The 25254-nt window shown below is 43.3% G+C and overlaps 1 protein-coding gene across 7 annotated transcripts in view; it reads right to left on the bottom strand.

Moving 5' to 3' along the window:
* Positions 1 to 1321: 1321 nt before the first annotated feature.
* Positions 1322 to 25254, bottom strand: part of PPM1L (protein phosphatase, Mg2+/Mn2+ dependent 1L) — a 313084-nt gene continuing 289151 nt past the window's right edge. For 5 of the 7 annotated variants that reach the window (XM_072618579.1, XM_072618578.1, XM_072618581.1 and 2 more), the window contains one exon: positions 1322 to 13167. In XM_072618579.1, coding sequence (XP_072474680.1) covers positions 12821 to 13167 — 347 coding nt within the window. In that variant the 3' untranslated portion in view covers positions 1322 to 12820. The remainder of the gene's footprint in view (positions 13168 to 25254) is intronic. The other 2 variants (XR_011969136.1, XR_011969135.1) reach the window with 2 other exon arrangements.

Raw genomic sequence — 25254 nt, forward strand, 5'->3', positions numbered from 1 at the left:
CTCCTTCTCAAAGGCCTTGTGCATAATAGGTGCTCAGTAAATAGTTCATTGATTGAATATTGTCTACTCAGATAGATGATCTCGAAACATATGATCGGACCAGATGAAACCGGATCAACCTACCTTTGCCACCTTAAGTGAGTTCTTTGTCAGTTCAGCACAGGATTTTAGGCTATACACATATTCCATTGCTCTCTTTTATTGAGTTTTTAATTAAAAGGTTTTTAAGAATGGCTATTACTCCAAGACAATGTATAAAAGTTATAGATCTTCAAGAGTACACTCCAGTGGCTGTTAGAGATACTGCAGGAGCTGTTGGCATGGTGCAGTCAACAGTTCCAAGCTTTATTAAAGCCCATAATGAAATGAGATCAGTTATTCTGAAAAGCAAAGGTAAGTGCAATAAAAAACCAAAAGAAAAGCCAAGAACCAACAACTGAGTGCTTCAGAATCATCTAATTTATAATCAGAAAACAGAGACCTTCAGAGGGACCTGTTAGCTGAAGGGGTTGCTAATGATTTCCCTGTAGTATAGGATAAAAAAAAAGTGCTTGTCATGAGCAAGTAAATTGGAAGACCGGAGTACTGAAGATTTTAAAAAGGCAATTGTACCAATAAAGCTCATTTTAAAATTCAAGAACATCCCCAAAGTCTTGTCGGAAGAAGTCCAGGTGAGTCTGTAAGATCGGTCATTTTGATCACACAGTAAAACATCCATCTCCCATTTTTAAGAAAAAATTAATTTAATTTCTATTGGTCGTGGAAGATTTCTTTATTGAGGAAATTATAAATCTGATAAATACAATGATTTGCTTGGAAATATAATTGTTCTAGAATTGTAGACATTCCCCAATGAAGACAGAATACTACAAGATGATGCTTAGGTGGTGCCACGTGTTGTGAAAAGTTAAGCAATTTATTAAAGTGACAGGTTTCAAAGCCCCCAAAACTCACTTGATTTGGACTTCACTGAAGATCTATCTTATTACCAATTCTAGACTTAGAAAAATGGACTTCTTAAAAATGTATTTAATATCTGAGATTATGGTTTTATCATGAAGAATTAAAGAACGTGTCTCAAATTCTTATGAGCTCAATGCCAAATTGTATAAAACGAGTGATTTTTAAAGTGAATGGAGGCCATCCTTTGTATTAAAATTTTTTTAAGGTATAAAAAAGTTGTAAGGTTTTTTTTGGATGTCATTAAATCTAATACATTTTCTTGGTCCCAAGGAATTCCCCCAGCACTGTAGCTTTACTCAGGCATAGTGGCCTTGAACAATCTGAACAAAAAAAAAAAAACCACAAGGGAGTCCATATGTAAAGTCAGGTAACTTTAATAGGTTTATTTTCATTGGAATCATATCATTGAGGTTGAAATTTCAGTAGTCCATTGTTTCGGATACAATAATACAGGATCTGAAATTGCACAGACACAGGAACTGGGTGGGACACTTCTACAGCTAAGTGGAATACACATGGGAAAGGAAGAGTCAGAGTTCCCTACCTTGGTGGGACCAGGCACCACCATCCATTCCATGATGGGCTACAGTGAACGCAATGGCGTACTGGCATCTTAGTTTTGCTTTTGCAAATTGTCTCCTAGAGACAAATGTAGAATAATCATTATAAAACCCTCTGATGAGTAACAAGAATAATGAGGTTGCCCCAAGGTTTTGTTCTTCTCCTGGTCGACTTGGCTTTTGACGCACTGCCCAAGCCTTTGTGGGAAAGTCTCAGGTACCGAGATGCGCAACTTCCTACCCTGAATACAGGCTGATGGCCCTGACAAGTCTGGACTATGACAAACTATCGATTCAAGTGTCTAAAGTTCAGAGACCAAAAAATAATAATAACCTGTTCTCATTCTTATAAACAAAAAATGCTTTAAAATCCTTCTTGATTCTGAAATCTCAGCTACTGAATATTAGAAAATTGGCCCTTGGAAGATATTAGGATGTTTTGAAATTGTTTCCACTACCTAAGGATGTATGATTTCTGTTCTAATTTATTCTAAAACTGGGTTTCACCTACCTTAGATATGATCGAACCAGAAAAGATTCTGATTTTCTTTGAATTTACTCTGATTTGGTTATAATGATAAAGAATTCCTGGTCCTGATGAAAATGGATCTTCAATTCCAGACACTGGCACTATGAATTGAATGGGAAAGGGATTGGGTAATATATATCTGGTAATTCAAAAAAGCACTTATTAAGTGCTGGCTCCCTACCAGGCATTGGCATAAAATGACATGTAATAGCATGCGGATATGGAGATGAAAGAAGTCCCTGCCTTCAAGGACCTTACAGTCTAATGAACGGAAGACTTTGGAGGCTGGCTACTCCAGCCCCCTCATTATTTAGACAAGGATAAGCTTCTAAGTGATTGCTGGGATTCAAGCCCAATACTTCTCACTCCAAAGCCAGCAGCCTTTCTGGTGGTGAGCTGGCTACATGGCCATGACTAGGGCAGTTGGTAAGCAAGCTCAGTGATTGTGGATCTGACAGAAGAGGCCTGGGAGGAAGATTAGAATGGTTTCCAAATCAAAGAGGCACTATTTAGTTACACTCCTAGGATGCAAAACTGGGAAGAGATCAAAGATTACAGAGGAAGATTTGAGAAGGGCAAATGATTATCCTGGACTTAAATAGTAATTGCCAACCACTCTTAAAAGGGAGGGAACCCTCTATGGCTGTCACCTTTCTTTACCCCATGGCCCTATGGGAAGTGATATTCCTTGGACAGCTTGAAAATACATTCTTGCAAATGATTTCCAAGCTTGATCAATGATAGGCCCTATTCCATGCTGCATAAAAATGAGAAAATTTGGTTCAATTAAACAAGTATTTCTTAAGTGCCTACTGTGTACTAGATCCTATGCTAAAACTCATTTCTCAGACATTCATACATTGAGGCTAAAATGTCCCCATCAAGAAAAGCACTGGTCTCCTTGGCTTACATCATGAGGCTCAAGATGCTCAGGGTAGGTCACTCACTTTGGCATATTTCAGGTAGTTTTCTGACTAGCAGTTAGTTTCCACCTCTGTTTTACGTGAATATTTTTGTCCGGTCCTATAATTTCAACAGTATAGGGGATTCCCAATGAGGAGATTTCCTCCACCAATGCAGATCCATAAATGCTTTGCCATTTATAGTCTTAGAGAGTTCTCGGAGGGCACTGGAGGTTGAGGGACATCTACTCTGACTGTGAATGTCAGAGAAGGGCTTCATCTTCCTTCTTGTTCTTCAGTCCTCCAAAGGATTATCTTCCGGACCCTACCCCACCTTGGACTCTCTCATTTTGTATAATCAAAATAAATGATGGATACTTTAATAAGCATTTGTCCTCTGCATAGGGGAAGTCCAGGAAAGGGCCTAAAATATACAATCACAAAACTGTGATAGCCTTTTAAGATCATCTAATTCAACCCTGACATTTTGTACATAAGAAAACTGAGGCCCAGAAGTGCCTTGCACAGGGCCACCCAGCCAATGGTAAAGCCAGAACTCTGGAATTCAGTCCTATTACACCATGCTTGCAATTTGAAAAAGAAAGAAAGAAAAGAAAACAGAAGTCTCATACAAATAGCAACTCTTGTTTATTTCTTTAAAATGTGTCTTGGTAATGACACTTAATGAGAGCCAACAAGGCAAGGGTTTTGAAAGCAGCGGAAAGAACTGGAACCAAAGGACTTGGGTATGAACTCTGATTCCCAGACTACTTCTGGGGGCCACAGGAAAGACCCTTTCTTTCTCTAGACCCAGATATTTCACCTTTAAATCTGCATTCCTATGATTTATCACTCAAATAAACAAAAGTAGAAAATTTGGCAAATATGTCTAACTATACAATTAAACATTTTCCTTGAAAGCTACTGGACAATATTTCTTTTGACTACCTTTATGACCAGCTTAAAACTAAAAAGTCCAAACCTCTCCTTATAAGTATAGCTATCTGAAACAAGGGAAAGCTTATATCAAAATTCCTACAGGTGAGGTTCATACAATTCACCAAAGCCCCTTCCTCTTTTCTTTACCAAGAGGGGATAGGTTCGCCATTTGCAGGGATAGGGGTGAAATTTGGAATTTCCATTTTTATTTTGCCATAGAAAACAAAACAATAAGTGACTCCTATGTTTGGTCAGGATGTGAGACTCAAGGCCAAGCCTAGGTCCTGGGATTGCAATGAGTCAAGTTTTCAGCCTGCGTAACTATATCGCAAACCCAATATCAGAGAAGGAGCTGGTCATTAGAAGTGGCATTCTTATTGTCTCTATATTACTGATCAATGAGAAACCCAGTGACATAGTGGTGATAAATACTACCCTGCCTCTCACCTCACTTGCTATGTTTTGTAGCCACCTGGAAACCAAAGAGTCATGCAGAACTGTTTCCATCCCTCATAGTCTGCCCATCTCTTCTCTAGAAAATGTCTGGTAAGAGGAGGAGGGGATAGGTCTACTGAGGCATTGCTTTTCACAGTACAAATGGACCCAGAAGAGAACAGAGAAGAGCAGAAAGTAGTGTACTTCTGTAGAAGGTGCCATGGTTTGGGAATCCCCTCCAATGCCACTAATTGGCTGTGTGAACTTGGATAAGTCACAACCTCGATTCTGGGTCTATTTTTCTCATTTATGAAATGAAAAGGTTGGACTACATAGCCCCTGAGGTTCCTTCCTGCCCTAAATCTGTGATTCTAGGATGGCTGTCCACCAGGGATCCTTTCCTGGAGGGGAGGGAAGCCCCTCAGAAGAGCAGCTGCCCCGGTGAGTGAATCACAATAGAGAAGCCAGGAGGGCTCTGCTGCCGTGCCCACCCCACCCCAATGTCTTCTGAGGCTGTGCAATCAGGAAGCACCCAGGCCATGGATGGGCATGACCAGGGCCATATAAGTCTCCAACATGCTCCTTTCTGACAGTGACTTCATGTATGTAGTGAGAGACTAAGTTTAATTTTGTGCTGGTGCCAACAACATTCACCACATTCATCTGGACCATAAAGGAAATTTCTTTTGTCTTTTCTGTTGATGATTTTTCCTTTTTGGTCCAGCTTTTGCACCAAAATCACCAGAAGGTCAAATCCATTGGAAAATTTCTTTACAAGAAAGGGGTCAATTTGCCACTTCTAATGACAGGATCCCTTTCACATGACCTGGATATATTTTTTAGGCATTGATAATGTATGTCTGTCAAACTGGATGTGATGTTGCATCAGAAATCATACATTAGTATTAAAGGCGTGTCATTATGATCATGATTGGGGGCCTGAAGTGGAGGAATACCTCAACTTAGGTGAGTGGAATGGAAAACTGAACTGTTCTCATTATGGTCAAATAAAATGTGTAAAATCTTTATAAATTCATTAGTGATACTTAGTTTCATATGAGACAATTTTCATTTGGGGCATCTGTTTTCCTAAATGACCTCCTTTTGTAACTGCCATGTAAACAAAGAGTTGATTCATAAATCTGTCCATTGTTCCTTCTGGATGCTGATGTTCTGACCCACAAACATGCCCCCCATGTATATTCTTGGAAACTCAATCAAAACTGTAACCAAAGCTAAAAATACCTTAAGACTTAGGTCTGTTTTGCTCTTGAGCTGGTGCCTAAATGAGGGAAATCTACATGTCCCCGGGATGATCTTATTTGGACCACCCACTTTATAATTTCTGATTACTATTCTGGTTTTTAAAATTCAATGATTCCATTCAACAGACATTTATTAACTGTATGCTATGTGAGATAAAGACTAAAAATGGAACAGCCATCAAGGGGCTCCTATCTACCAAAGGAACAAAAAAACTTCAAATGAGGCTAGCCACGAGGAGAGCTGGTTTCCACTTTCATCACTATACTTTACCACAAGCTGATTTTTATAGACTGGATTGGCTCAGAAATACACTCTATTTCCCCTCCAAACTTGTGTGGCCTAGAAGTGGTATTTGTTTTTTAGTGTACACCTGTATTCACAGAGATACATACATCTACATAGACATCTGTTTTCCCTTTCAAAGATATTTCATTTTTATGGTATTGGAACTCGTTTGGGAGATACCTATCTTTCAAACTCAAAGGGGAACATTTTGGGATTCTTGATTTACAAATCAAAAGGTCCTTAGAAGTCGTGGAGATTTATAATAACTTAAGCAAACGCGGGTATTAGTTATATGAGGATTTGCTAGATCTTTGAGATGCAAACCATGTGCATAAGTTCTAGCTCCAACTTTGCATCCCCTACCTTGGAAAAGACATTTGGGGATTATGATTTTCCTCAGCCTAAGAGCTCTCAATGTTGCCTTCCTGACCTCAATTCTCCCGTTAACTGTGGTGTGGGGGGCAACGATACCTAATACTTTGTCAAGATTTAAAGAAGTTTTGCCTTCTATAAAGAAACAACATGAAGGGTGTCATCAGAGATAAATACGAATGGAAAGGTGGGCTGGTCATAAAAGAAGAGAAAGGGGGGCCGGATGGGCACTCTCCATGCTCTCCTGGCATTACATGCAACATCAAGAAGTCTGGAAGGAAGTCCATTAGATGGACACAGACAAGAATCACATGGGAGACAAGGTATGGATGGGCTCTGATCTGGACTACAGGGATGAGAGCACAGATCCATCAGGCTTTCCTAACCTGGAATCTGTGAAAGTGTTTTTTACTATTTTGTTAGCTACTTTCCTATGACTAGTTTCCTTTGCAATCCTATGTATTTTATATTAAGCATGTAAAAATCATGATTCCGTGAAGGGGTCCCTAAGTTTCCCCAGACTATCTAAGAGGTCCATAACACAAAACATACTGAGTCTCTGTTTTTTCTCCTATACCCTTTAAAGTCTACTGTGGCTACTTCCTCAGCATGTTGAGGTGCATATCACCACTTGAATTCAACCTTGTGGCCTTATCTTTGAATAAAATAACAGCTGCTCTATCCCTCCTTCACACAATGCTGTTCCACCAGCATGATTCTGTGGGTGTCACGAAGCCCTAGAAAAAGGATGCTTCTAAATGTAGAAGTCATTCACATTCAAGGGAAGTGTTAGCATATGATCCTAAAAAAAAAACAAAAAACAAAAAACCTCAAACCATAAGGAGAATCTGCTTCTGAAAGTGACGAATGAATGGCCACATGTCTGTGTCAGAAGGAGGTGCTGGAGAGAATCTGGCCACAGGAAACCAAGGTTGGATCACATCCCCATGTGACTGCTTCCTCCCACAAAGAATTTCTTGATGAGGTTCTAAATCAGTCATGAGAGTCCCTTAAGGTTGATTGTGAAGATACAGATCATATTCTCCTTTAAATCCTTGACTTGGATTTAGAAAGCTGACGGTACATAGGATGCCTTGGTTACTGAACATATGGTGAGTTGTTGGGGTTTTGGGGGTGGGGGTGAGAACTGACTATTTATAGAGATACAAGCCTATAATATGATCTTACATATTCAGAAATAGACATTTTCCATTTAAATACACAGTTCTAGAACTTATGTTCAAATTATTCACTGATACCTGGATAATCAAGGAAAAAGGATTCCTAGAGTGGAACACATCCATAGCCATCACCAAACAAAGGAAAGTTCTAGAAATCTTGTAAATTACCCAAGAGATTCAGGAGCTTGCTAAATGTACCAACAATGAAACTAAAAACCCAACAGAAACAGCAATATCTTTTCCAGGATTTGGAAAATTTTCTTGTTACTCTATGGTTCTGTTTGTTTTGTTTTTAAGGCAATGACTTCATGAGGTGGTATCTGACTCAGAGGTCAAGGGCAAACCCTTGGAGTCTCAAAGACCTGGGTTAAAGTCCCATCTCTGACACAGACTGGTTTGTCATCTTGGGCAAGTCATCTGACTTCTCAACACTCTACGAAACTCTCCAAACCCATAAATAACAGAAGTGCTGTTGTATATTGGTGGTGGGAGTTCTTTAAACTGGTGAAATCATATCTCTACACTCCACGCTCCAGACAGACAAAAAAACCAAGCACATCATCTAGAAAACATTCAAAAACTTTCAAGAATTAAGGACACTGTTACATCCTATATTTCTCTAAGTGGTAACAACCTAGCATGGTTATCAGCTTCATAAAGGACACACGATAAATAGGCAAATTTAGATTTTCCTTTTCTTGGATGAGTCAGAGATAAGATGTGATCATAAAACAGCAAATACACGTAGGAAGAGAATATTTTTGCTAAAAGCAACTGTTTAAAAATATGTGTGTATATACATATATATATAATATGTATATATACGTGCATGTATATATATGTAATGCACACACATAGATACACACATATGTGTGTATGTCTATCCATATGTATATCTGTGACAGGGATGGGAAGGCACACTTAGCTGAAAGCTAAGCTTTTTTTTTCATGATTTTGCTCATTTCATTCATTCTCAATCTATTCAATATTATCAGTCACATTAAGAAACTTGATTCCTTATGGGGCTTTTGCTAGGAAGCAGAACCCTTTGGCCTAGGGCTGAAATGATACGTTATTTAGTGTAAATTCTACTGTTAGAATAAAAACTGAATGCTCAAAAATGAAAACGTCCCAGCTTGGCCCTCCAGAACTGACACAAGCAGGAAGCTGTGGATGCTGCCTGTGATGGCAGGCTTTTTAAGATGCTCTGGTGGAGTTTGCAGCACTGTTTCTTCTTCCTCTTCTTTTACTCTTTGTTAAAATGGATGGCTCTCTTGGTTGGGGGGAAAGGAAATGTGGATGGTGTAAAAACATAAAAAAATCAATATTAAGTAGTTTTTTTTTTTAATTCTAATGTTATAACTACAGGTCACAGTTGGTAAGAGAGTCATATGTCAATGAGCCTGAAGAGGTAGTCAATCAGGACCCTAGGTCTGGAGCTTGGTATTGGAACCAAAGCAATCTAACGAGATGACAGAGCTGTACATCAGTCTTGGGATCAGAGAAGCTTAGTCTGGTGTGAGGAGCCAATGGCTGGGAAAGATTAGAAGAAGTTCAGTTTAGGGATGAGTCAAAAAGGAACACCATTTCTGGAACCTTCCTGAAGAATCTGCCTTTAATGGTGCGTGTGGGTATGACAGAGAACAAAGTATGCTGTGTCAGCCAAGAGGGCAGAGTGGAAAGAGGGCTGGGCCAAGGAGGCAAAAGCCCTGGGTCTGAGTTCCAGTGATGCCTGTCCTTACAGCACTTATTTTGTATATACTGAAACGAGTTTCTCCTGATAGATGGTCAGCTCCCTGAGGGCAGCTATTGTTCCATTTTCCCTCTGAATCACCTGAGCCTAGCAAAGTAGGCACTTAATTAATAAATGTGTGCCCTTGGGTAGATTCAGTCATCTCTCTGGGCCTCAGTGTCTCTATCTTTGAGATGAGGAGATTGGATAAGAATATTAAGATCCCTTTTGGCTCTAAATCTATTCTGCTTTATGGATTAGGTGACCTCTAAGGCCTTTTCTTGCTCTCTACGTGATCAAAAAACTGCTAAATTCTCCAACATGATAGCTACAGAAGGGACTTTTTCCCTCCTTTGGACAAATATTGGGGGAGGGGGAGGAGGAAAGAAAAAATGACCATTACCTGTGGGTATCTTTCATTTATGGCAAGAGTCCCAGAGTGGTCTGCACTACGTCTGCTCCCTCCAATGGAGTCATGGGTGTCTTGTCTTATTTCTAGAAAAGGATTGGATTTACCATCGAGCCCACAAGGGCTCAATGGAGGGAGATACACATATACCAGAATGGTGCCATTTACAATTCCAATCAATTAAGTGAGATCTGTTGTCAATGGGCCAGCCTCTCTATGGCTATAATAATGGCTCTTCTACAGAATGCTCTGGGTGATCCTCTCATAAGAACTCCTCCTCATAGCCATGACTGGCAGAGGGTCTTTGGATCACCACAAAGTATACCTTTGGTGCCCGTCCACTGTCTGTTCAAGAGGCTGAAGGACATAGTAGAAAGTGCAAGAAGACAGGCTCCAATACCATCTTTGAAGCTTACTGGCAGAGTGACCTTGGGCTAGTCCTTAACCTCTTTCAACCTGTGTTCCCTCAATGGTCAAAGAAAGGGGCTGGAACAGATGGCCTCAAAGGCCCCATCTAGCTTTATTCCATGACTCCAGTCAGATCACTCACTCTCAAAAGTTAATTCTGCTCCTGAGGCATCACCCAAGAAGGCTCTCCCTTTGACAGATGGATTGGGACATGGGACCAGTACCAAGCAGCATCAGAAGCCAGACCCCACCTTTTAGGAGTATCAGTTCCTCAGAGGTGCAGGAGGAAGGCAGGTTTCTTACCTGATCCTTCCAAAGCCCAGGGAGTGTGGCCATCCTCAGCCTCCCAGGATGGACCAGGAAGCACGCCTGAATTTGGCACAAATGAGGACCATGGACAGAAGTCGGGCTCTAGAAAAGCCAGAAGGCTCTCTGAAAAGGCCTTCCTGCCTCTCACTTTCCCCTCCTATTTCACGTGCTTTGGCAATGGGGTTGATGTAAGGGCCCACCTGGGAGCCTAAGGACCTGATTCCTGCACCTCTTCCCCCAGGTAGTCACATCCCTGGGGTGCCCAAAAGGGGGCTCCTGGTTTCACGTTACATTTCTGGGAGAGATTTCTGGGGGGAGCAGCAAGGAGCCAGGAGATGTGTAAGACTTCTACAAGAGTCCTTCATTCTCCCTCCTCATCTCTGCCTGTCCAAGTCTTTTTTTTTCCTTCAACATCCAGTTCAGACTTTACTTCATGCTAAGGGCTCTCCTTTCTAACATCTTTGATAACAAGTTATCCAGAAGAGCTCCAGAAATGAGGAATCTGCTGGATTTGGAAACAATGCCACAAAGTTCAAATCCTGCCCCTGATACCAACTACTTGTGTGACAGTGGGCAAACTACTTAGCCTCAGTTTCCTTCTCTGTAAAATGAGAGGGATAGACCTCTAAATCTGATTGCCTCTGAGACTGATGCCCCCTGGCACACCATTCCACTTCCAGACAGTTCTCACTGGTAGGAAGCGTTTTCCCCTCTGACCAAGTCTAAATTTGCCTCTTCAGGAATTCATTCATTGTCCTCAGTTCCACCTTGTGAGGTTCTCCTTCATCACCACCTTCCCTATTTCTTTTCTGGTAGCTGTGCAGAATTAGTCCTTGGTTATTGCCATGGAAACTCAGGGGGATATGTGAGCACCAAGGGACACTGAACAGGAAGAAGGGTGAGCCTTCTCCAAAGGAACAAAGCTCTCGGGTACCAGACACAAAAAGCTGTGGGCAAGAGATGAAAGCTGCCCCCAGACTCCCCACTAGCTGATCAAAATGCCTGGAGAACCAAGGCAATCTGGCCACTGATGCCCCTAAAACATCCCCTGCTGAGACCTGATGACATGGGCCCTAGTGAACATGACTCCACAGACTCACCCTATTCTCTGTCTCTGCTAGGTCATTCGAAAGGGACCTGCTAGAGCCAAGCTATCTGATGCCTTAGTATGCTACCTGAGCTGCTTCCACAGCCTTGCTGGGGAGGTGGCACGTTTGATGGAATATGAGGCGATATCAGGTGGAGAGATTTCTCAGCCACTTCAGAGGGAAGTGACCACAGTGACCCAAGCCCCAGTCAGCAGTCACACGTTCCCCATGATCCTGAGGGCAGAAGAGGAGGGGGAAAGGGGCATTCGATCTCAACCAAAATTAAAGAGAATTAACCCAAATTTGGCCTGGGTACAATTAGACTCCAGGCCAAGATGGCTGGGACATGAACTCATGATGACCTGATACATTTCGTATCAGTCCTCTAAAGTCACTGAGATTAAAAAGAATCTGTTTCTTAAGAGGCAGCCGGAACTAACTTGGAGTTGGGGATCCTGGCAGCCAAGGCCTCTTTAGTCTCAAGTCTAATGCAAACGCAGAGATGCCCACTCCTTCTTCTCTGACTGGTGAGTGAACTTCCATGAGAATGCAAAATGAGGAAGGTCAAGGGCATCCAATGACAACGGGGTTGGCTCTCCAGGACAGTCTAGTTTCTTGATGATCTAAGTCAACACACCAAAGGGGTTGGTTTGGGGGAAGCTGGACAGTTTTCAGTTGCTGAGAGTAAAGGCAGGCTGGAGCTAGGGAAGACTGGCTAGATTTAGACAAAGGCATGGAGACAGTCAGATGATGGGCAGGATTTACTGAAAGCCTAAATCAAGAGGTCTCAATGAGTCAGAGGCTGCCAAGGGACTCTGTGACCTTCTCCACCCTACCCCTACAGAGGCTCCTTCCTCCTTCCCCAAAGGTCCCCAGAAGATACAAACAAAAAAGGACAGCGGATCCTAACATTACTTAAAATCGTTTTCACTGCAGCTTGAATGGAAAAACAGCCCTGGAGGTGGGAGGGTGAAGTCATTTCCCAAGGCAATCAGATCTTTCAGCAAAATGAGTTGCCCTCAGGAGTGTTTGGCTAGGTAGGTTTTCCTACCTGCCCAAGCTAACTGCTCCAAAGCAAGCTTAAGGAGTCTAAAACCTGAAGAGATTTTAAAGGGGATTAAAAATAAAAGTTAAAATTGAAAATGGGCAGCATATGCCTATGTATGCTACACATCTTCATAGATACACGTCTATGCTTATATAGATATATATTAGAAACCTGGCGAAGGAGGGTGGGAAGGAAGATAGAGGCTGTTGGTCCAGCCTCTTGGGTCCTGTTGGCTGGCGCCCTCCGTCTTTCATTACTGGATACAGCTCGAGGACCGTTGGGGAAGGGGGCTGTCCTGGATCTTCTGGGCACAATCTTAAGGAGTGTCGCTACTTTTCTACCACAGATTGGAAGTCCTTCAGTCCAGGGGGGTGCAGACTTGCAGAGCCCCAGTTCACTGGTCCTCCGTTTTGCTGCTGTTTCTGAACTTTACCACCATGACAGTGATATTGTCGGGGCAGCCTCTATAAAAGGACTGTAACACGATGCTCTTTGCCCCAAAGTGGGGCTCGTCCAAGCGCTCTTTGATGAATCGCACCGCCTCCTCATTGCTGAAGGCGTCCCAGAGGCCGTCCGATGCCAAGATCATGAACTCGGGCTGGAGCTTGTCCAGGTCGAAGGTCAGGATGTCTGGGTCAGGGATGACGACGTTCAGGTTTTTCAGTGGGTAATCACCCAGGGATCGAGACATGGCCAGGATGCCCTGGACCCTCCAGGAGCCATTGAAGCTGATGAAGCCGCCTGAAAAACAGTGAGATGTTAGCCAGGAGGAGATATTCACTCACATGGTCTTGGACTATAAGCCAGTGGCTAGCTTCTATAACAGTCAGAGTTTCTATGGTGCTTTAAGGTTTTGCAAAGTCCTTTACAAATATTAATTACCTCATTTGACTTGTACAACAGCCCTGGGAAGTAGGTGCTATTATCATCTTCATTTTACAGATAAGGAAACTGAGACTGACAGAGATTAAGTGATTGACCCAGGCTGACACAGCCATGAACTGTCTGAGTCAGAATCCGAAGTAGCGTCTTCCTGACTCCGGGTTCAGCACCCTAACCTTTGTACAGTGAGGTTGTTTAAACCACCTAAATATTTCCTGGTCCAAAAGTCTTTCCTCCCACCAAAGGCAAGGTCTTTGAAATTGTATCATTAGATTTTCACTCCTTTTAATTTTAAAGACGTTTCCTCTTAAACAGTCTCCTTTTAGGACAGAAATGAACTTTAGGGCCAGATGCCTTAGATTAATTAGCTAACACTTTAGCTGGAAGTAGTTAAGAATTTGCCCAGAGGGAATTAGAAGCTGGAGAGAAGATGCAGGCCGGCCAGCCAGGGAGAAGAAGGGAGGGGAGAAGGTGGGAGTCAAACGCACCCTAGGGCTCCCTGGTGGATTCAAAGCCCTCTAAGGGAAAAAGCAACCTCTTGGGTGAAGCCAGTCCACCAAGTTTGGCCCCCATGACAATAGAGTCCCACATCTGAGCTTTTAATTTATGGATCAGTTCTGTCCAAGCACCCCCCTCCTCTGTATTCTGCCTTAACTGAGTGGACTGTATATCACCTGCTCCCAGCTCCAAAGATCTGCATCTGGTTTTCCTCCTGCTCCTTCTCGTCTCCAGTTAGTAAAATGCGTTGTTTATCACAAAATGCGTTGTTTATCACAAAACGCCTTGGGAGAGTGGTCAGAACAGGGGGAGCCTTTTCCTTGATTTTTCAATATACCACAAGCTCTAGAGAAACATCAAGCTGAATTTTTTTAAGTTTCCCTAAAAAATATTATGGAATCCTCTCTTTCTAACAAAAGGGAAATACCTTTGGGAACGCGGGGGATGGGTCAGGACCAAAGGAGAAGCCCTGCCTTCAAGTGGGAGAAAGATGAAGGGCAGTGCCTATGCCAGAGTAACTCTGGTCTGAATCACTGCCTCCCACCCACCTGTGCATCCCCTCAGAAGAAGGCCTAAGATATCTGCATGTGAAGGGAGCAGTCTTTGTTTGCACCCTGGGAACAAGTGTAATTCTAGAATGTTAACCGAGAACTATATTGTAAATGTTTATGATTTTTTCCCCCTTAGGATTCCCATAAATGTTAACTGAAATCTCTTGGGAGCACAGTCATGTTAGAGGCCATGGGAAATAATGCAACCCTGGACATCTTTCTCACCAAGCTGGAAATGTCTTGTGTTTAACAACCAGCTCCCGGCTGCTTTTTAAAAGTTTAATCTGTATCGTTAACACTTTCTCTATCACTTTCTCATATCTAGACAATCAGTAAAACAATAAATCAAGTCTGATCTGTGACTTTTGTCAGTTTCTAAGGTGTAAATGCTCCCACTGGAAATTTAACAATCTGCTTTGCAAACTGGTCCAAGCTAGCTCCAACCTAGCTCTGGATAAAGATGAGTACTGTGTTAAGTAACATTATTTCTGGCAGACTTGAGCCCCATCACAGAGCACATTATTAATACAAAAATACTTTTTCTTAGTTTGTGACCAGATCTCTCTTTCTCTCCCTCCCTCCCTCTCTCTTCCTCCCTCCCTTGATCTTCCTCTGCCCTTCTCTCTGTCTCTGTCTCTGTCTCTGTCTCTCTCTCCCTCTCTCTTTCCCTCTCCCTTTTTTGAATCCCAAGTGAACTGGGACCTACTGACAAGTCATGTGCCTTGGAGTTTTCCTTTCAGACCCCAGTGGGGAAGGGGCAGCTGAAGGGATGTGTTCTTGTTTATGAGACTGCACAGAGTGGCTGGGGTCAAGGCATAAGGGGTCCTGATGCCAAACTAAGAAGTTCTGAAAGGCTGCCTGGTTCATTGGCTAGTGTTAGGCATGGTCACATTAGCTGTGACCCTGGGCAAATCACTTCACCTCCATTTGCCTCAGTTTCCCCAACTGTAGAATGAGAATAATCTTCTCTGAGTGGTTATGAGGATAAAATGAGATGCTATTTCCAAAGGTAATACTTTATAAATGGTAACTCTTGTCACTGTTACTGCTATTAACCTGAGTCTCATCTGTAACGTAAGGAGGTCAGACTCAGTCATCTCCCTGGTCCCCTCCAATTTGAAATCTATGGACCTTAGTTTTCTCTTCTGTAAAATGGGGATTCTAACACCAGTACAACTGGTCATACATCCTCCAACTGAGAGACGATGTCTCTCAGTTGTTTTAAGTGTTTTAAGGAGTTCATGATTACTGGGGGGATGGAGTGGGAAGCTTTGGTGGGCAGCGAGGTGACCTAAGAAGGTTGTGATTCAGGAGGATGATCATGTGTGTGTATGGAGGGGGTGGATACATGGGACAGGGAGCATCTGGAGTCGGGGGTTGAGTGGGGGCATCCACTGCCGTTATCAAGAAGGGTGCAGAGCTCAAAAGAGACCCAACTTGCCACCAGAGTTGGCTCTTTCCCAGTGACTGGAGTCCAAATTTTGCAGGGAGCACTGAGGTACATGTGTGTTGGACAAACTGGAAAGAGGGAAAGTGAATTAATCACCAAGACTGACCCAAGAAAAACCAAAGCACCCTGCTCTGCTTTAGGAGAGATGAGAGTCAGAACAATGCCATGCTGTTCAAAATTCAACAATTTACAATTTCGTTAGGTTTCTCCCCACTTAAGCAACCTGTCCTGTGCCAGTTCTAAAGCCCACCTGTGTTCTTTTAATGAAATTGATTCATTTCTGTTTCCAATCTGGAAGAGGCTTCAAAAAGGGCCGAGAGAGACAGGATCAATGAAGAGGATTTTTTCCACCAAGGTATTGAACAAGAAAACAATGTGTGTGACTGCACTGAGTTTCTGAGGGCTTCTCATCTCACTAATTACATTAATAGATTTACACTGAGCCCAGTCCCCAGGGAATTTCTCCCCCAACCCCAGTCACAACAGCTCTAATAATTTCTCCTCTAACTCTACCAACTCTTTCATGGAGCATCTCAGTTCACAGGATTGTAGGATTTAGAACCAAAGGGGCCTTAACAGTCTAACTGTTCTAACCCCCTCATTTACAGATGAGGAAACCGAGGCCCCCAAGAAGGGAAATGAGTTGTCTAAGGTCACACAACTAAGTCAGCAGCAGTCTGGATGTGAAGGCAAGTCCTCTGACTCCCCAACCAGCACCACCGCCCCATGGTCAGTATTTTCAGGTTAATTAAATTAGTGGTTTTCAAAGTGTGTTCTGGGAAACCACAGGGGACCCTGAGACCTTTCAGTGGGCCTATGAGATTAAAAACTACTTTCACCATCATACTAAGATGTTTTAATTACAAGCACATTAAGTATTGATAAACATAGCCCCTATAAACAAAAGCTCTTGGGGAGGGGGATCCTCTGTAATTTTTAATAGTGTAAATGGGTCCAGAGACCAAAATATTTAAGAATGGTTGCTCTAAGCCACCCTTTTGCTAGTCTAAAAATCAGGGACCTTTTTTTGTGGGTGTGTAGGGAGAAAACTAGGAAAAGGGATTTCATTTAATAAGAAAGGCCACTCATAGGTGAGGAATGCCCAAACATCTTATGACCCCAAGGCACCACTGATGTTAGCCATAAAAGACAAGAATTGAAGGGGCTGGCCAGAAACAGGTGGCAGATGTAATAGAGAAGTTATTAAAGCTTCTGGGCCTGGGGGCCTCAGCATAAGGATAGCAACATAACTTTTTTAGAGAGAAACTCTCAGAAAGCTGGTCCTCCCTCCCTTCTTTCCTTTCCTTCCCTCCCTCCCTTCTTCCTTCCCTGCCTTCCTCTTTCCTCCTCCCTTCCTCCTTCCTTCCCTTTTCTTCTTTTTAAGAAGCCTCTGTAGATCAGTGTGAGACAATGTAAATATGCTCCTGAGAAGAGATACGACCTTTTCTGCCTGGTAAAGAGCCTCACCAGAAGCAGGTGTACTGAGGTGACAGGTAACCAATCAAAGCAAAGACAGATAAAATGGGGAGGGGGGGTTATGCCTGAAAGAGTTCTAAAAGGGCATCAGAACCATGGACCAGCTTGGTATATCTTGAAATTTAGTCAGTAATCAATTAATCAACTGAGAAGCGTTTATTATGCACCTACCGTGTGCCAGGAGCTCTGCCTGATGCTGGGGACAAAAGCAGAACAGAGCAGTCTCTTTCTTGGGTGGGAGAGTCATGTTCTATGGGGGAGCCAGACGTGTCTGTACAAAGGTAATACCACCCACAGCTTGGGGGACAGGGCAGGGGAAATGATCAGAGGTTTCCTTCCGTAGAAGGTGGCTACCCAGCATTCCAGGGGGCTTAATGAATGCTTGATGAGTAAGCTTCTCCTATGTGAAGTGCAAGGTTGGATTGGTGACCTCTACCGCCCTTCCAGCACTGTCTCTGCCTTCATAACCTCTGGCCTGGAGCGGACATGTGACCTGCTCCTGGAAGGAAGGTTAGAGCAGTCAAATGCACTCTTTCAGCCAAACCTGTTAAACCAGTGAATGTGCACACCCACACTGCACAGAGGGGCTGTGAGCTGTAGGGTCCAAGTGTAGACCTACCCCAAGGAAGACCTCCAGAGCAGAAGCTTCAGGGGCCACTACAAGGAGCTGCTGGAGCCTGTGCCTTCTCCTCCCCTCCCAAAAGAAATGGGGTCTCCCTTCATCTTAGGGGGGCTGCTAACCAGCAGAGATCAACCAGCCTCAAGGCAATGGGCAAATGCCACCACCAACCCAGGTGAGATATTGTCCTCATCAGGAAGGTACTTTGGCCTTGGTCACCTACAAGAGGCTGCTCAGCAGGCAGAGGGCTGGACTTGGAGCCAGGCTGACAAGTTCAAATCCTGCCACTTACTAGTCATGGACCCTGGCAGGGCACTTAATCCCTTTCAGTCTGCTTCCTAATCTAGGAAATGAAGATCATCCTATCTGCCTTCCACATTGTGTTGAGACTTAGATGAGACCATATCTATACATTTTACAGCACGGTGTAAATGCTAGTTTTTGTATTAAGACCCTCAGTGGCTGAGAAGCGCTGAGCTGCTCTGGGGGCCTTTGATGGCACAGAGAGGGAGGATCTGAACCCAGACCTTCTGACTCTAGCCTTCTAATGATATCACTGCATTTACTTTTCCTACAAGGCAGCTCCAGGCAAAGAAAACCACCGTACAGTGTCCGTATGGTTCTTCAGCACCCAGGGCAGCTATTCTGGACTCAGGCTTAAGGGTCCCTGGCCAAGCCCTTTGGCCCTCACATCTAAGTGAACGAGAGGATAGCCAGGGATGGCCACGTGGGATTTTCCACTTTTGTTTGCTGCCACCGAGATGAGACAAACAGCAAACAATAATTTAGAAATCTTTGCCCACAACTGCATGTAGGACTTAATTTCTCCATATTGGCTGGTACTAAATGGATGATTTGTCATTGGGACATATCAGGAATAGCAGTTTCTAGAGCTTTTCAGTTACAGCAAGGCCAAAGAAAACAGGATTTAGCTTACAGTAGTATAGAGAACATGAACAATAAAACGTTAAGCGTAGGTGATGGTCAAAGACCAAAGGCCTCGACTTTCCACGGGGGGAAGGTGATCTAAGTCATTAGATACTCATGTGCTTATACTCTTTTATTAGCAAGGCTAATTATGTGTTTCTTTGGGAAGCCAAGCAGCAACAGAGATGTTAACTGAGCCTCCTGCCCAGTAGACAAAATAAAGCCGAGGCAATCTGAACCCCATCTAGGGAAATGCAAATGCTTTCCTTTACCAATGCATGAAATGCAAGAAGAGGCTTTTCTGGCCAACAATTTGGTGGGCAAATAGATACATGAAGTAGGGCTACAATTAATTATTAAAATGCTACTCGCCCTCCCCTCATTCTAGCATCAGTTGTTTGGTCTTTAGCCAAGATATTTATATAAGAGATATCTCCTATAGTAAATGAATTAAGCACGGCTCTGCCTATGCATCTCCGGCTGAAGACCAAACTGCTAACGGCTACAAGACAGAATTAATGAATAGCCTGCCTCCTGTAACAAACAAGTAGAATAATGAGTAATATATTTATGTAAACATTTTTATTTAAAATGTTTCCCCCTCTCATTGAGCCTGTGAAATACACAGTGACCACATTAGGATCCCCATTTTGCAGATGAGGAAGCTGAAGTGAATAGGAGCCAAGTGAGCGGTCCCCGGTCAAATAGCCAGCAAATGTCAGAACTGAGCCGCAGGCTTAGCTCTCCCAACTTGAAGGGCGTTGCTCAACCCACTGAATCACAGTGATTCCTGGGCACGTGCACACATGCACACACGCACACACACACACACACACACTATATATATATATGTGTGTGTATATGCATGTACGTGTGTATATGTATGTATATATATTGTGGGGGAAGGGACAGGAAGAAATGTGTGCATGGGGGGCTGGTAGATAAATGTTTAACAACTGGTTCCCCCCAAAAGTACACATGACATACTTTTTAAGTTTAATCTGCATTATTACCATTTTTAAAAATCACTTTCTCTAGTCTAGACAAGTAACACAACAATGCTAAAGCTTGATTTATAGTGTTTGCTGATTTCTAAGGTATAAATCCTCACCTCAAAATTTAACCACCAGCTTGCAAGTTAGTGTCACCTGGCTCCAGTACACGTGTATGAAACTCAGTTCTTAGTAACTCAGGCTGTTCTATTTGTCAATAGGCCAGGATACTGTAAATGGGAAGTGTGTACAAGGAAGTCAAAATGTCAGGCCCAGGTAGGTTGGCTCACACTGGACATGGGGTACTCTCTGAATTGTAGATAAATGGTGAGTTTCAGTTCTCAGCATGGTGGGACAAAGCATTGACTTTGCAGTCAGAAGATTTGAGGGGTGTGCTGGATAAAGTGCTGGACTTGGCATCAGGAAGACCTGGGTTCAAACTCTGCCAGAGATACCTGCTGGCCCTGTGACCCTTGGCAAGTCACTTAATGTCTCTGTACCTCAGTTTCCTCACCTGTAAAATGCATGACCTAGAGTCATTGGCCTCTAAAGTGCCTAGCAGCTCTAAGTCAATGATCCTCTGACCTGGGCTGGAATCTGGCCTCTGCCATGGCTGCCAGTGTGACTGTGTACAGAGCACTTATTCTGGCAGAGCCTCAGCTTCCCAATAAAACTAAACATGGTTGGAACCTGCAAGACAAGAAGGTGGGACCAGACTTCAACAATCCTTCCAACCCTAACTCCTACTTTCTCTTTAATGTTTTATTGAGTCTTTTCTCTTCTCTGTGGGAATGTTAACATCTTCCCCAAATCCTACAGCAGCCTGTGGTTCTTCTCAGAGTGTAAACATCTTTAGGTCAATCCTGAAATATCTCAAGCACCCACACCCTTCAATGTGATCCTAGCTCAGGGTGATCAGAGAGATGACCTCAAAAAGCTCTGTCGTGATTTTTAAAAGACTCAAAAAACCAACAAACCTATAGACTTCTCATGAAATATTTCAAAGACAAACACAAGGGGTGATATTGGGAACATGTACAAAAACAAAACCAACAGAACAAAACAAACATACTTACAAAAACCCCACAGACAAACGAAATAATTTCATCTAAGCATTTTCATCAAATTGATTAACGTTAACTTTCAAATAGACTGCTAGGAAGCTGTGGGTCTAACATCTGGAAAAACTGAACCCAGGTGTTAACTCCCTCATAGTTCCTATAGCTTTTGTTTTTGTAGGAGAACTCAAAATTGAAGAAGTCTGTTGCTTTCCACACTTATGCAATAAAGGCTGGGACGATGGCCAGCTGCGTGGAAAATGATGTATCTGCCCTCTTTATTTAGTTTTTTCTGGCAGGGATTTACTTGCACAGTGATTCAAAAGGAACCTGGGAGCTGAGAATTAGTAGTTCTTTCAAGGGGCCTTTTGTCAGAGACCTCTGAGGTGGGGATTTTGGGAGACAGGATCTGTGTACATAGTGAAGTGGAAGCTAGAAGACATTTCTACCTCTAAGTCAGAGAGTTGTCAGGAACATGAGGCTGTGATGTACCAGTCAAAATGGTAGATTTAGTCTTAGGCTAGGGGTGTTCTGCTTGGATGTTGTTTGGCAGCTCACAGGAGCCCTTCCTATGTGATGTTCGTTTGTACCTTAATAACACCTGCTCCCCATGTGTGTGTCCTTCACCACGTGTATACGAGCTGTGTATGCTCACTACAAACAGAGACGTGTTTCTCATGTGTTGTTAGTCACATGCATTTCCTGCCAATATGAGTGCCTCCTTCCCTATACATTGTCCAGTTTTCCCATGAATGTGCATTTAAAAGAAAATGTGCCCCAGATTTATTGGGGGAAGCTTTTCTTATTCTGTTATTATACCGAATGCTTTTTGATTGAATGAATTATATTCTTTGTCTGACAAATAAAAGCAAACACATGGCTGGGGGCTTGTGAGTTATGTCTTTGAGGGAATGAATAGTCACAGACTACTCTGAACCCAGGGCAGATTTTCTGGGGGGCCCATATATGAGAAGGGTATCCTGGGTGCTACATTCCACAAAGAGTAATGAGGTTTGTGGTGGTGAGAAAGGCTGGAAACTATTCATGTTTGGAAAGAGAGATTTGGATATTAGGATGACATTTCAAAGAGTACTCTCCTCTGTTTACATGGGAGGTGCCTGTTGCATCTCAGTGAGCTGCTGCACTGTCTCCCTCCCTCCCTTTCTCTGCCCCCTCTCTCACACTCTCGATCTTGTTCTGTCATGTTTTTGCTTTGTTAGCTTATATTCACTTTCCCACAAGCCCAGATTCCATTTTTATCTCTGTATCAGCAGGGCCCAGGGCACAGTGTCCTGTACCTAGCAAGGACTTAATGAATACTTATGCAAAGACAACTGACCCAGTGCATACAACACATAACACCCACAGGTTCTGGTGCATTCTTAGGAGCTGGCAGCTTTTGCCTTCATCAGCTCCAGCACCCAAGGTCTCCTCTTGTGCAGTTTATCAGTCAATTGAGATGACCACAGGTCCAGTGAAGGACTTAAACTCTACTCTACAGAAAACCTGACCAACCTTTTTATCAAAATTCCTTCTGCTTTCAGGCAGTAGCTGAAACAGGATTTTAAGTGAAATAAAAACCTTTGGGGGTCAGTGCTCTAATTTGCTCCTTTGAAAACTCCAGTGAGTTCAACTATGTTTTAACCCACACTACACAGGGCTGATACTGGTCAAGTCTCATTCTAAGTACCCAGAGGCTTCTGGATCTCCAAGATAACAAATAGAACATAGGTTGGAGGAGCATTGGTGAGCTGTCAAGGCCACTAAGCAGAATGTAAAATGCTATGCAAACAAACCGGGGGGTCAGAAAGTCTTCATTCTACTGAAGCATAAATCAGTCCCCATAAAAATGTTATTAAATGCCATAGAAAGTGCCCCCTTTGAAAGGACTTCAATATCTGCAGGCTGAGTACTGAAAACTATGTCCTTACTCCTGGGGTGATTGAAGTTGTGACCCTGTGTAGTGGGGAGAGAGGAAAAGAGGGAGGGAAAGTGAGGGAGAGAGAAGAGAGAGGAGGGAGAAAGAGAGAGGGAGGGACAGAGAAAGAGAGAGGGAGGGAGACAGAGACAAAGAGAGGGAAAGGGAGGGAAGGAGGTGGAGAGAGAGGAGAGGAGAGAGAGAGGGAGGAGAGAGAGAGCACATGTGGGTTTAGAGCCTGACTGAATTGCCTCTGTGACCCCCACAACCTTCCTTTTCTCATCTATAAAATAAGTGGGTGGAATTGTATCCAACCTTTGCACTAGGAGGGACCAAAGACTGTTCCCAGGCTGTCTGTCCTCTGCATGAAACTTTCTCCCTCTCCCTTAAGCAAGTGCCCTCCCTCTGTGATTACTTCCACTGAACCCTGTGCACAGAATTGCTTGCATGTCATATCCCCATTAGACTGTGAGCTCCTTAGGAGCTATTTGTACTCCAGCACCCAACAGAGTCTGGCACACAGGGAGCACTTAATAAATGTTTGCCAACTGGCATTTCACAGATGGTAAAACTGAGGCCTGTAGAAGTTAGGCAGTCAAGGTCATAGATGTAGAAAGAGACAAGACTGGTGCCTGACCTCGGGTCCCTGGATAGTACTTCAGCCTTGTGTCCTCTGCACCAGAGGTCATTAACCCTTTTTCAATCAGAGACCTTTTTGGCTATAGTCTGGTAAAGCCAAAGGACCATGTTTGCTGCCTTAATTCAAAACTGAAGAAAACGCTCAACTTTAAGAAATGAGTGAAAATAAGGTTGTTTGTAGAAATCCCGAAATCTATCCACAGAACCCCGGAGGCACCCATGGACTCCAGGCGAACTCTGGAGTCTTCCTACCCTGATCTAACATGCGGATAGGTGACACAGTGAGTAGAATACAGACCTGAAGTCAGGAAGACCTGGGTTCAGATCCTAGACACTCACTAGCTGTGTAAGCTTGGACAAGTCATTTAGCCTCTCAGCCTCAATTTCCCTATCTGTAAAAGAAAGACAATACTAGCACTTAATAGGTAGGGTTGCTGTGAGGCTCAGTGAGATAATGATCTACATCAAGTGTTCTGTAAACCTTAGAGCACTACATAAATGCTGTCTATGGGGATGATGGTGATGGGAACATAGTCTCTTCTTGCCATCAATACATATCTCCTCCTACCAAACCACCATCTCTGGCTCTTTGACCCTCCCCCCGCATCTGGCATGGAGGACAGCACACCAGTGTGCAGGTGAGGTGAAGGCTGACCTGATTCTGCCTCTGCCAGGTGCTGGCGGGTGATGTCAGGTGAGTCACCCAGCCTCTTGGTAACTAGGACAGCTCCCTACGTGCTGAAGGTCATGGCTATGGCTATGGGAAGCTTCCTCGCTGAGAGCTCTCTACACCAGCGGTTTCTAAAACTGGGGCTGCCTGAAGTGGGTCTTGGATCAACTCATCAAGGAGTGTGTTATTAGCCAGTTAAAGGATGGGTCAAATACCACTTTCATTAGAATGCACAGTCATGACCATCTCCAGCCAAAACCAACCTAGCCTTAGCCCCACCTCAACACTTTCCTTCTTTTTTTCCTTTGGAGATTCTTTGTTTTATTTATTTATTTTAAGTTTTCAACATTCATTTCTACAAAATTTTGAGTTCCAAATTTTCTCCCCACTTCTCCCCTCCCCTCACCCCAGAACGCCTTGCATTTTGATTGCTCCTTCCACCAATGTACCCTCCCTTCTAACACCTCTCACTTCCCTTATCCCCATCTTCTCTCTTGTCCTGTAGGGCAAGATAAATTTCTAAACCCCATTACCTGTATTTCTTATTTCCCAGATGTACACAAAAACAATTCTCAACAATTGTTCCTAAAACTTTAAGTTCCAGCTTCTCTTCTTTGCTCCCTCCCCACCCAACCCCACTGAGAAGGCAAGTAATTTAACATAGGTTATATATGTGTAGTTTTGCAAAAGACTTCCATAATAGTCATGTTGTGTAAGACTAACTATATTTCCCTCCATCCTATCCTGACCACCATTTCTTCTATTCTCTCTTTTGACCTTGTCCCTCCCCAAGACCGTTGACTTCTAATTGCTCCCTCCTCCCATTGCCCTCCCTTCTGTCATCCCCTCCGGACGCTGCTTACCCCTTTTCCCCTACTTTCCTGTAGTGTAAGATAGATTTTCATACCAAATTGAGTGTGCATGTTATTCCTTCCTTGAGCCAAATGTGATGAGTAAGCTTCACTTTTTCCCTCTCACCTCCCCCCTTTTCCCCTCCATTGAAAAAGCTTTTTCTTGCCTCTTCTATGAGAGATAATTTGCCGCATTCCATTTCTCCCTTTCTCCTCCCAATATATTCCTCTCTCACCCCTTAATTTTATTTTTTTAGATATGATCCCTTCCTATTCAACTCACTCTGTGCTCTCTGT

Source organism: Notamacropus eugenii, chromosome 6, assembly GCF_028372415.1.
Source record: "Notamacropus eugenii isolate mMacEug1 chromosome 6, mMacEug1.pri_v2, whole genome shotgun sequence".
In the NCBI taxonomy this organism is placed as follows: Eukaryota; Metazoa; Chordata; class Mammalia; order Diprotodontia; family Macropodidae; genus Notamacropus; species Notamacropus eugenii.